Source organism: Anolis sagrei, chromosome 6 (assembly GCF_037176765.1).
Source record: "Anolis sagrei isolate rAnoSag1 chromosome 6, rAnoSag1.mat, whole genome shotgun sequence".
NCBI classification, from domain to species: domain Eukaryota; kingdom Metazoa; phylum Chordata; class Lepidosauria; order Squamata; family Dactyloidae; genus Anolis; species Anolis sagrei.
This window is the reverse complement of record NC_090026.1, coordinates 29,538,457-29,551,493: the sequence shown is the minus strand read 5'-3', so window position 1 is coordinate 29,551,493 and position 13,037 is coordinate 29,538,457. Positions and strand designations below refer to the sequence as shown.

Genomic DNA, 13,037 nt, shown 5'->3' with positions numbered 1-13,037 from the left:
GCACCTTCTCCCCAAAAGGACTTGTGGTGGCTTACAACAGAAAAAAAACACAATAAAGATAATGATAAACACTTGCTTTTCCCCACAGGAAAAGTCTTTGTGGTTCAATGGGACCAAGTGTACTTGGAAGGAAAAGAAGACAAGGGCTGTTTCATCTTCCAGGCAGCTTTGCACAATGATGGCAGAATTGTCTTTGGCTACAAGGAGGTGAGATGACCAAATCTTTCTGAACTCTGTGTCACTCTGACATTCGTGTGTCGGTTTCAGTGTGGAGGTGCATCACACAAATGTAACAGGAAAGCTTGAACAGGAAATAAACCATAAATCACATATTTAAAAATATATAAATGAAAGGTTTTCATGAGATATGTTATGTTCCCACACATTTCATTATTACAGTTTATGTATATATTTCTATTTCTTAAAAGGAGCCTGTTTAATAAAACTCTGGTTTGCTAATAAAACTGAATTACTGTGTTGCAAAATGTTCCATGTCTAAAAAGTGTGTCAACACCATGAAATGTTTGGAAAGCTCTGCTTTAGCAGAAAAAATAGGTTAGAGGGGTATTTGAAGTTGGTTAAGTATTTATTTCCTACAAAGCATCGGTTGCCAACCTTTTTTTGACTAGGGATCACTTGACCAGGGACCATTTTGACCAGGGACCACTTTCCAACATTAGTACTAAAAGGGTACTAATCAGTTTTTGGTCAACTTTAGATTCGGTTTCGTTATTTGGGGTGCTGATTGAGAAAATTGCATTAGGTAGACCACATTAGCTCTAGTTTCTGATACAGAACATATGCTCTCCAGTAGTAGCTCGTCCACAGAAAACCATATTTAATAAACTAGAGCTGATGTGGTCTATCCAATGCAATTTTCTGACTCAGCATCCCAAATAACCCCAGGAACAGTCCTAAAAACAAAGACACCAAGGTGTCCCCGCTTCCAGGGACCGGCTTTGCTCAGCGGGAGGGAGGAGGAGGAGAAGCAGCGGTCAGGAGGCTTGTCATGCCTTTGGTGGGTGGTCATCCTCTCCTCTCCAGACATCCCCGTTGCCTCGGCACTATAAGAGGGTTTTGCGAGCCTGGTTGCTCTTGTTGCAACAGTGTAGTAACAGGCCACAGGTTGGGAACCACTGCTCCAAAGGTTCTTGAAAATCCTAGCTAATTAGGAAGTATGGCTGGAGGGGATGGGGAGTGGGAAAATCTCCAGATATATAATTTTCAATAATGCGATTTTCTTTTCTGGCTTTAGATCCCCATACCAGTCTTGGAGATTAGTTCTACACAACACCCTGTGAAAGCAGGCCTCTCTGATGCTTTCATGATGCTTAACTCTGCTCCTGGTGTTCCTGGTGAGTCTGGGCTGGGTAGAAGCAAAATGGTCTGGGTGTGTGCTTCTGGAGTGATAATAAGTAATAGAATATAGTAATATATTGGTCCAGGATGGATAGACCTGGGAGCATGTACACTGTAGAATGAATGCAAATTAACACTGCTTGAACTGCGACAGCTTAATGCTAAGAGTGGCTTCACTAAACTATAACTCCCAAGATTCCATAGTATTAAGCAATGACAGCTCAGTGGTGTCAAACTGCATTCGTTCTAGAGTAGGCATGGACAAACTTCATCCCTCCAGGTGTTTTGGACTTCAACTCCTACAATTTCTAACAGCCTACTGGCTGTTAGGAATTGTGGGAGTTGAAGTCCAAAACACCCGGAGTGCCCAAGTTTGCCCATGCCTGTTCTAGAGTGTAGATGCACCCATAAATTCAAAACCTCATACACCCATCATTCAGCCTTCCATTGGCAAAAGCTTGGAAATGTTCATCAAAAAGGAAAACATTAACACTGCTGCCAGTTTGGTGGAAAAATATATTAGTAATACAGGCTGAGTACCCCTTCTCTGAAATACTTAGGGCTAGAAGTGTTTTGGATTGTTTTGGATTTTGAAATATTTACATATACATAATGAGATATCTTAGAGATGAGCTTAAGTCTAAGCTCAACATTCATTCTGTTTCATATAAACATAGCCTGAAGATAATTGTATACAATACTTTTTTATAATTTTGTGCATGAAAGAAAGTTTGTATACACTGAACCATCAAAAAACAAATTTTCAGCTATTTCAGCTATCTATGTAGACAAGCAACATTACTGATTTTGGAATTCTGCATAAGGATACTCAATATGCGTTCTACAAGCTAATTGTTTTTATTTACTTTTTTAACGTAATTGTTGAAAACTAACAATGGCCAGCTCCCACCAAATGTTGTCTTCCTATATATATATATATATATATATATATATATATATATATTTGCTGCATTTGTTGACCACCGTTCTCAGCCCTAGGGCGACTCACGGCGGTGTATATATAGTATGTATATGTGGTGCCCTCTAGTGGCACAGTGGGCTAAACCGCTGAGCTGTTGAACTTGCTGACCAAAAGGTTGGCGGTTCAAATCCGGGGAGCAGGTTGAGCTCCCACTGTTAGGCCCAGCTTCTGCCAAGCTAGCAGTTCAAAAACATGCAAATGTGAGTAGGTCAGTAGGTACCGCCTTGGCGGAAAGGTAACGGTGCTCCATGCAGTAATGCCGGCCATGTGACCTTGTAGGTGTCTATGGACAACGCCGGCTCTGCAGCTTAGAAATGGAAAAGAGCACCACCGCCACCCCTGTGTCAGACTCGCCTGGGCATAATGTCAAGGGGAAGCCTTTACCTTTTTATATGTATATGTATATATGACACAACATATTTGGGAAATAATATTACGTGTCCATCCCCACAATACAATCCTGTGGTCTTAATGTTAAATTGTGAGAAAGAAACATGGTTACCATCTCTCCCTATTTTCCCCCAAAACAACATTTTACAAGTTAGAAATGTTATTATTTCTCCCAATTTCAGTTGTTGTGAAGACAAAAATGAGAAGTCAAACCTGCCTTGAACTCCTCGGAGGAAAGGGAGGGGGCTGACTGTAAGAAAGTAATTAATTAATTAATTAGCATAGGTAAAAATGCTGATTTGATGTAGACGGCTTGATTGAGATAATGGAAGGAGCCTCTTTTTTTAGCTGCCAAGATGTAAGCCTATGCAAGTTAAGTATATAAATGTACTCCTGCCATCTCTTTTGACATGCTGCAGAATAAAGCTGAACATACCCAGCTCCTCTAATATCTGTATTTACTCAAGTGTAATGTGCCATCGAATCTAATGCACACCTCAGTTTTCAAAGCCCTAAAACTAAAGAACCAAAAGTATTTCCTGGCGAATGTAATGTATAACGGCAAAAAGTGCACTCTCTGTCATTTGGCCAAAAAAGGTGCCCATTGCAGTGGGCGCGTGTGTAATTCTTTAAAAACTAAAGTGTTAGAGCACCAAAGCTTCCAGAAACAGAAATGAAAACCTTGGGGTGCATCTATGCTGTAGAATTAATGCACTTGGTTCAATGCTATGGAGTCATGGGGGCTATAATTTTACAAGGCCTTGAGCCTTCTCTGCTGAAAAATGCTGATGCCTCACCAAACTACAAATCCCAGAATTACACAGCATCGAACCATGGCAATTAAATGAGAAGAGAGGTCCCTCAAATAGGAGTTCCAGGTGCAGCTTCTAAAGCAGCTGTCCTTTTGCTTGGACTCAGCCCTAAGAGTACTGTATGACACAAATCTAATGTGCACCCTAAGTTTGGAGAAGTCATTTAGCCAAAAAAAAAAAAAAAGGTGAGCATTAGATTTGAGTAAATATGGTACTTTGTTCTCCATACCTTTATTATCCTTGTTGCCTTTTTTTCTGAATCTGCTTGTCCATGACTTTCTTAAAATGAGATGTTCAGAACGAAACACAAAATATTCCAGATGAAGCAAAATAGAGTGGAGTGATTACTTCCCTCAGTTGTGAAACTATGCTTTTTATAATAGAGGCAAAAATAGCATTTGCCTTCTTTCCTGCAAGCATCACACAACTGGCCACACCTCCCAGTTTTGTGTCATCTGCAAACGTGATAAGTCCCCACTCCATCCCATCATCCTTGATCCTTCAGAGGTCAAAAGTACCATGAAATGTGTGACGTAATGTAAAATAAACCACGTGTAGTTCATGTTTGGTTAGCCCACGCACTGCCTTGCCAGAGGAAAAGAAAATATGCCATGCAGATGAACAGTGAAGAACAAGTAGTTTACTCTTCGTAGTTCAGAACAACATATGTACAATGTGATCAGTTGCATCAACTCACATAATGTCCTTTTATGAGAAATTTAAAATTGTCTTTCTTTGTCCATGTGGATAAACTCCTTCAGCAGCTCATGAAGCGAGAGCACACCCCCAAACTCTGTCTCTCTCTGCTTCCCTCTCTGCTTCTCAGCTCTCCAAGCACCTGTATAGCTCAAGCCTGAACAAAAATGTAACAGTATCCAAAAGTCTCAGGCTCAGCCTGCTCCCCAGGCATTGCCTGACCAATCAGCCTTGTGCATCTTATTTTTCAGTTTATTTATTTATTTACAATATTTCTATCCTGCCTTTCTCAAGGCAACTCAAGGTGGCTTACAAATTGGCAGTGATTTGATGCCACAATATAGAATTAAAACAGCTTTATAAAATCAATATAAAATCAAAACAATACAAAAACCATTAAAAACATATAATAACCAATGTCTTCCTGTTAAGCTCACTTTCCAATAGCATCATCTAAGACGTTCCATGTTGCAAACTTACATGATTCTGTATTTGTCTATTGCACTGCATTTCCAAAGGCTTGTTCAAAGAGCCATGTTTTTACTTTTTTTTTTTAAGGTCAGGAGGGATCCCTAGAGAGAGAGTTCTACAGCTGAGGGGTCACCACTGAGAAGGCCCTGTCTCTTGACCCCGCCAAACGTGCTTGTGAAGAAGGCAGGATCGAGAGCAGGGCCTCCCCAGACAATCTTAAATTCCTAGATGGTTCAGTTGACACACACACTCACTGATTCCTTACATGCTCCAACAAAATGGACTGTACCATTAAAAAAACAGAGTATAGAACCCAGCACTAATGTAATTTTGGGTTTTTTTAATTATAGAATCCCACCGTCGGACTATCTATGAATACCACCGAGTAGAACTGGATACCAGCAAGATCACAAGCGCAACAGCCGTGGAGTTTGTGCCCTTGCCCAGTGAGTAGAAGTGCATAGACACATTAACATGCATCCTTCTTCCAGAGATCTTTAGGCTTTCCACAACAAACCTGCCTTAGATTGATGGAGGGATTGTTGGGTTTGTTTGATTCATCAGACCACAAGGCACCTTGGATGAAAACTGTTACTGATTAGAATAAAAATAAAACAATTTGTATTCACACAGCACAGGGTTATGAAAGCAGGTATTTCTAACATCTTGCTACATTTTCATGGAATTGGTTTATGTGCAGGATGTTTTAAATCCAAAGTCCCCAGTGATTAAAAGTGTATGTTTTGTACTTTTTGTACTTTGAGATGCCCCACAGAGTGATGCTGCATTGTCACTAAAATAAATACCTTTTAGTTCACGAGGACATTGCCAATGAAAACAAGGAGTTCTGCTTCAACCCATAAATACCCAGATAGGAAGGATAAACCTCTCCAGAAGATGCTAAGTTTATATGTTCAAGCCAATTCTCTTGGGTGTTTTATGGCTGCCCAGACCATAAAACACCCACTTGGCATGCTGTAATACAAGGCATAAATAAGTGTTCTGAAAAGTTTTTCTTAAGGAGAAGAAAATAATATGATATTGTTTAATTAATAAGTTTTCTGTGAAAGTGAGTGTTGAGAATGATTAAAAATTATCTCTGGATACGCACTTGATCTCCCAATTTGGTTAACAGAATCATATAAACATATGTGTCTCTTGGTTAGCTTCTGTTGTTTGGTCACTTAATCCAGGTCACAATAATACCAGCAACAAAAATAGTGAAGGGTTAAAGCAGTAGTTTTCAACCTGTGGGTCCTCAGGTGTTTTGGCCTACAACTCCCAGAAATCCCAGCCAGTTTACCAGCTGAAAACTACTGCTTTAACCCTTCACTATTTTTGTTGCTGGTATTATTGTGACCTGGATTAAGTGACCAAACAACAGAAGCTAACCAAGAGACACCAGTCCTGCCGGCACAGGGATTTAACCCACTGCGCCACCGGGGGATCCTGTTTCTCCTGTTTGCAGTTTCTCAAGTTGTTCCTGACACGACAAAAAAAAAAAAGCATAGTACAATATCAGTATTAAATATTTCTATATCGTACTATACCTTTATATTGTAATATCATTAGTAAGTGGGTCTGGCCCATGGGTCTTAATTCACTTTGCAGTAAATACAGATTCATTCACTGCCATCTCAGTCCTGTCTTTGAAGCACATCAATTTGTAAATTCAGGCTGGGTTTATTAGAATGTCCTGGACTAAGTGTATATAGTTTGCTCCAGGACTTCTATAGGGTGTCTGGAAGGCTAGAGCAATTGCTTTGCGGCCTTGGCCAGGAATTTATTTATTTATTTATTTAAAGTATTTATATTCCGCCTTTCTCACCCCGCAGGGGACTTAGGACATATACATGGCAAACATTCATAATGTACATATACATGGCAAACATTCAATGCCATAGACATACAACATATATAGACAGACACAAAGGCAATTTAACATTTCAGCTTTCCGGCACGGTATGCTCAGTTCCGGCCACAGGGGGAGCTGCTGCTTCACCGTCCACTTGTGGCATCAAGTCCTTGATGGAGTATTTCCTCATTCTTACACACGCTGCTGGAAGGTTTTATGGTGTTGTAAATTAGCTAAATTAGCCTCCCCACATAAAGCAGTAAGTACATTTCCTACTTGACAGATGCAACTGTCATTTGGGCTGAATGGGTCAACAGCAAGCTAGGCTATTAATGGTCGGGAGCTCACTCTGACCCGGGCTGGCTTCGAGCTCATGACCTCTTGTGATTTAATGCAGCTGGCTACTAACTAGCTGTGCCACAGCCCAGTCTCTGATGTTGCAGGGTAAGAAGGAATTTAAATTCTTACCTCTAAGAGAGGATGGACAACTTCAAGAGAGTCAGGAGCTAATTCCTCTTTCAAACATTCCCACAAATTGCACTTTTCCACAGCAAGTGACCCATGTCACCAATCTGAAAGGGATTGTAGAGGAAAATGGAATTATTTGGGGATTGTAGACAATTTTGGAATATTTGTAGTGTTTGAGTATTTATTTTCCCTCACTGACTTCAAGTGTGGGAATCTTTGGGGGTCTGTTGCATATCTGGAGACCCTTCTTTGGTCCCTGCTGCTAGAATAGTTGACTGACATTTTAATAGACTGGAACAGAAATCCAGGATCCAGGGACAAGTCAAGATGATTGACAAATAGTATGAAATTAACTTGAAAGTATTTTTTCCCTGCAGCAATAGGCAAACCACTTCTCCCAGAAGGAAAAGTTCTGCTATGTGGCTGCCAAACACAATGGAAGGAGTTGGATGTATTTTCTCTTTCTTCTTGTGTGATTCTTCCTTTGAATTCAATACAATTATTTCTGGCATTGTGCAGCTGTAATATTGCACATAAACAAGGAGGAGCATTAATTGCAAGACAAGGAACTCTGCAATCTCTCTTCCCACAAACCCCATTTCTCTTTAAAATTCCAGTTTATTCCAGGACAGGTCTCAAAATGTATGGATATACATATGCAATATTTGGAGGGAGTGTTTCAAAATACTTCTTCCATTTCCAGAAATTTACACAAGTGAAGGTTCAGAGAGCACTGTGAGTCTGTATGATCATAAAACAGTGGACATGATCTCATCTTGGAAAGAAATGTTATGACAATGGAAGCACACCTGGCTTTCATTTGAATCATTGTTATTCAGTCTAATTGACCAAATCATATTTACCAAAACTAGTTTTCAGTGCCAGGGGCTACCATGGAGAATGTTTGAAGAAGGAGAAATTTACAGCCTCAGCTTGCTCCTCTCGGAGATGTGGAAATGCCTTGTAAATAATATGATTGGTAACTGCCGCAGCTACAAGATGGATTTGGGACAAAGGGATTGAGCAGTGCAGAGTTAGTAGAGGATTCTGACCTCCACAACAACCCCCCAAAGAAATAATATATAATGTAGGATGCGGAACAATGGCTTCAAACTACAAGAAAGGAGATTCTGAACATTAGGAAGAACTTCCTGACTGTGAGAGCCATTCAGCAGTGGAACTCTCTGCCCGGAGTGTGGTGTAGGCTCCTTCTTTGGAAGCTTTTAAACAGAGGCTAGATGGCCATCTTTCAGGGGTGCTTTGAGTGCAATTTTCCTGCTTCTTGGCAGGTGGTTGGATTGGATGGGCCATGAGGTCTCTTCCAACTCTATGATTCTAAATATGTATTCCAGAGCACAACATACATATGGCCTGTGGACAGTCTGATAGACACTGGTTCAGGGGTTCTCAACCTGTGGGTCCCCAGATGTTTTGGCCTTCAATTCCCAGAATCCTAATGTTTGTATATATATCTTTTAAAGCAAACAAAATGACTATTTCCTTGGCTTTAAATGTAACACGTCCCATTGTAGAGTGCTCTTACAGTTGTTCTTTCCCTTGCAGCTTGTCTCCAGCATCAGAGTTGTGAAGTCTGCACAACGTCACATTTAACCTTCAACTGCAGTTGGTGTCATGTCCTGCAGAGGTAATGCACAAACATGAAGGGGAAATGGGTTGTTGTAGGTTTTTTAGGCTATATGGACATAATCTAGAATAGGGGTCCTCAAACTAAGGCCCGGGGGCCGGATGCGGCCCTCCAAGATCATTTAACCAGCACTCGCTGGTTGACCCTGAGGTCAACCTAAGTCTGAAACAACTTGAAAGCACACAACAACAACAATCCTATCTCCTCAGCCAAAAGCAGGCCCACCCTTCCCATTGAAATACTAATAAGTTTATATTTGTTAAAACTGTTCTTCATTTTAATTATTGTATTGTTTTTAAGTGTTTTTGCACTACAAATAAGATATGTGCAGTGTGCATAGGAATTCATTCATGTTTTTTTCAAATTATAATCCGGCCCTCCAACAGTTTGAGGGATTGTGACCTGGCCCTCTGTTTAAAAAGTTTGAGGACTCCTGCTCTAGAAACATTCTCTCCTGACATTTCGCCTGCATCTATGGCAGGCATCCTCAGAGGTTGTGGGGTCTCAAACCTTTGAGAATGCCTGCCATAGATGCAGGCAAAACATCAGGAGAGAATGCTTCTAGAACATTGCCATATGGCCCAAAAAACCTACAACAACCTACTGCTTCCGGCCATGAAAGCCTTTGACAATACAATGAAAGGAAATGCCCATTCCAGTCTCAGATGAGTCAAGTTATCTTACTTTGGTGTTGTCCTCTTTCTACAGTTGTTCACCTGATCAACCTGTTGTTATTCTATAGTGTAAAATTAGGCACCAGACCCCATCAGATCATGGAAGCAGAGCATGATCAAGCCTGTACTCAAATGAGGGACTACCAAGGAATACCAGGTTCTGGAGGCTATATTTCATAGGATCTTTGAGAGCATTTATTGCCTTTAAAAAAAACCCATGAAATGCAATTTGGTAACCCTAAGTCCACAGGCAACCTGAAGATACACAGTTAACTTCCTATATTCATGTTCTACCACCTCCCGATATTGCAATATATGCTGTGTAATACTTGTGCGAGTGAAGATTATTTTGGTCATGTGCCTTGTTTCCATTAAGGTATTCAGCCATCCCAGTTGCATTTAGGAAATAGATGAGCAGTGTAAGTGGGTCTGGCAGGTGACCAGTTTCTGACCCTGGGACTTTCCAGGGCATGGATATTATATGTTTTAATAGTTTTTGTATGGATTTTATAATGTTGATTTAAATGTTTTAATTGTATATTGTGGATTGCTATGGCATCAAATTGCTGCCAACTTGTAAGCCGCCTTGAGTTGCCTTCAGGCTGAGAAAGGTGGGATAGAAATATTGTAAATAAATAAATAAATAAATAAATAAATAAATAGCTCAGGCTGCCAAACATACCAAAAAGGGGGGGGCAAGGACATATGCACCCTTAAGGCCACTCTTTGCTTACCTTAGGTTTGAATGTTCAAAAGAGGAAATACAGTATATTAAAGAGTCATTGTGGTTGTGGTGGTTTGGACTATGACTCTAGAGATTAGGGTTTGATGGGCCAGAACTAACAAAATGAAGCTCAACAGAGACAAATGCAAGATACTCCACTTAGGCAGAAAAAAATGAAATCCAAAGATACAGAAGGGGGGAGGGTGCCTGGCTCAATAGCAGTATTTGTGAAAAAGATCTTGGAGTCCTTGTGGACAACAAGTTACACATGAGTCAACAATATGATGTGGCGGCTAAAAAAGCAAGTGGGATTTTGGCCTGCATACTTCTAGATCTAGGGAAGTCATGCTACCCTTCTATTCTGCCTTGGTCAGACCACACCTGGAATCACACTGTGTCCAATTCTGGGCACCACAATTGAAGGGAGGTGTTGACAAGCTGGAATGTGTTCAGAGGAGGGCAACTAAAATGATCAAGGGTCCAGAGAACAAGCTTTATGAGGAGCGGCATAAAGAGCTTGGCATGTTTAACCTGCAGCAGAAAAAGGTGAGAGGAGACATGATGGCAATGTGTAAATGTGAGGGAAAGTCTTAGAGAGGCAGGAGCAAGCTTGTTTTCTGCTGAACTGGAGACTAGGGTGCACAACAATGTCTTCAAACTACAAGAAAAGAGATTCCATTTGAACATTAGGAAGAACTTCCTGACTGTGAGAGCCGTTCAGCAGTGGAACTCTCTGCCCCGGAGTGTGGTGAAGGATCCTTCCTTGGAAGCTTTTAAACAGAGGCTGGATGGCCATCTGTCGGGAGTGCTTTGAATGCAATTTTCCTACTTTTTGGCAGGGGGTTGGACTGCATGGCCCACGAGGTCTCTTCCAACTCTGTGAGTGTATGAATCCCTGCTTGGTTATGGAAACCCACTGTCATACTCTCTCAGGAATGGGAAAATGCTGAACAAATGCCAAGGAAACACTATCACACACAGCATCTTTGTAAGTAAAAGTCAAACTGAAGGCACCTAACAACAACAACAAATTCATGGGCATGGGTGCCAGTTTAGAAATAATGGCTTATAAGATCACCTGCTAAGTTTTATTTTTCCATTAAGACGAGAGCCAGGATCTTCCAAGGTGCAGCCCAGCATTCTAAGCACTACATTATACTCGCTCTTCGAGGCATATCAGATAAATGCATAGCGGATAAAGCTATCAGTAGTCATAGTGGCAGCGTACTACATCAATTGTCAGAGGCAGTTTGTCTCTCAGAATGAAGACTAGGACAGTACTGTAGTACTCAGAACCTCTCTCTTTATGGGCTTCCCAAAGACATCTGTTGACACTGTGGAAGTAGAGTATTAGATTAGTTTGATCTGGTTCCGGAAGGCTACTCTTATTATTTGTTTGTTTGTTTGTAGCATTTATATCCTGTCCTTCTCAACCTCCGGAGAGGCTACCAACAGGCATATTCAGTGCCGACACAAAATAAAACATAGCATAAAATTCAGTTAATACACAACTCAGTATAAAATGCCTTTCTCATGCTTTAGTGAAAATAAACCCCATTGCTTGTCCCATGTGAACCTCACACCAGATACACTACCCTACTCATCCATCTCACCCAGGGTTTTAAAATTCTGTCTTGTGTAATTGGCCCTGCCCACTTGGCTCAATGTTTATTGTTTTATGTTATAGCCTGTATTTATCTTGTATTATTTTCTTTTGTTATATTTTATTGTATTTTATTTGATGTATTATTTATGATTGTATGTTTGTATTCTTTTTGCCTTGTTGTAATTGTTGGGCTTGACCTCATGTTAGCCGCCCTGATCTATTATTATTATTATTATTATTATTATTATTATTATTATTATTATTATAAAATAGTTAGCCAGTTCAAATCATCATCCTAACAATCCATTACCGTCCATTAAAAACATTGTCTTCCCAGCAAGTCAGTCTATTCTGCAAACGCTTGATCCCACATCCAGGACTTGAGTTTCTTTCTTCCAGAAGGTCAGGAGGGAGGGGGGGATCTGATCTTGTTAGGGAGGGAGTTCCACAGCCGAGGGGCCACCTCAGAGAAAGCCCTGTCTCTCGTCCCCACCAAATGCGATTGCGGTAGCGGTGGGACCGAGAGCAGGGTCTCATCCAGGATTTGAGTTTTTTTCCTGAAGGTCAGGAGAGAGAGGGTGAGTCTGATCTCATTGGGGAGGGAGTTCCACAGCTGAGGGGCCACCACGGAGAAGATCCTGTCTCTTGTCCCCACCAAATGTGATTGCAATGGTGGTGGGACCGAGAGCAGGGTCTCATCCAGGATTTGAGTTTTTTTCTGGAAGGTCAGTAGGGAGGGGGCAAATCTGATCTCATTGGGAAGGAAGTTCCACAGCCAAGGGGCCACCACAGAGAAGGCCCTGTCTCTCGTCTCCACCAAACACAATTGCGATGACGGTGGGACCGAGAGCAGGCTCTTATCGAGGATTTGAGTTTCTTCCAGAAGGTCAGGAGGGAGTGGGTGGATCTAATCTCATTAGGGACGGAGTTCTACAGCCGAAGGGCCACCACAGAGGAGGCCCCGTCTCTCATCCCCACCAAATGCGATTGCTGGCATAACAGAGGAGTTCTTATGTAGGGCCCCAGACTACAAGCTCAATTCCAAGACTTTGTAGCTAGCCGTATTTCCCCATCACTGTGATACACAGATGTTCTTGGGGAAAATAGAAACAGCAACTAATGGGAAAGTTTTATCCTTCTTTCCCCCCTTAATTCTGCATCCAAGGAACTGAAATCCAAAAGGAGCGGCTACAGATACAGATGGATGAAAGGAGAGATTGACACTGTTTTCCAAACCACTGTCTCCAACACACAAATACACACACATACAATCCCAAGCATCTAGGTGGAATGTTTTGCTGCAATTCTTCCGACCCAGCTGTGTTGGAATGGAGTTCCCAGTTTCCTCAGGGGAA

The 13,037-nt window shown here is 41.3% G+C and overlaps 1 protein-coding gene across 1 annotated transcript in view; it reads left to right on the top strand.

Annotated features, from left to right (window-relative positions):
• PLXDC1 (plexin domain containing 1) overlaps positions 1 to 13,037 on the top strand; it is a 91,187-nt gene that overhangs the window by 54,951 nt on the left and 23,199 nt on the right. Inside the window, exons 6-9 of the mRNA XM_060780781.2 lie at positions 89 to 207; positions 1,256 to 1,355; positions 5,061 to 5,156; positions 8,597 to 8,678. Of these exons, the coding sequence (XP_060636764.2) occupies positions 89 to 207; positions 1,256 to 1,355; positions 5,061 to 5,156; positions 8,597 to 8,678 (397 nt within the window). The remainder of the gene's footprint in view (positions 1 to 88; positions 208 to 1,255; positions 1,356 to 5,060; positions 5,157 to 8,596; positions 8,679 to 13,037) is intronic.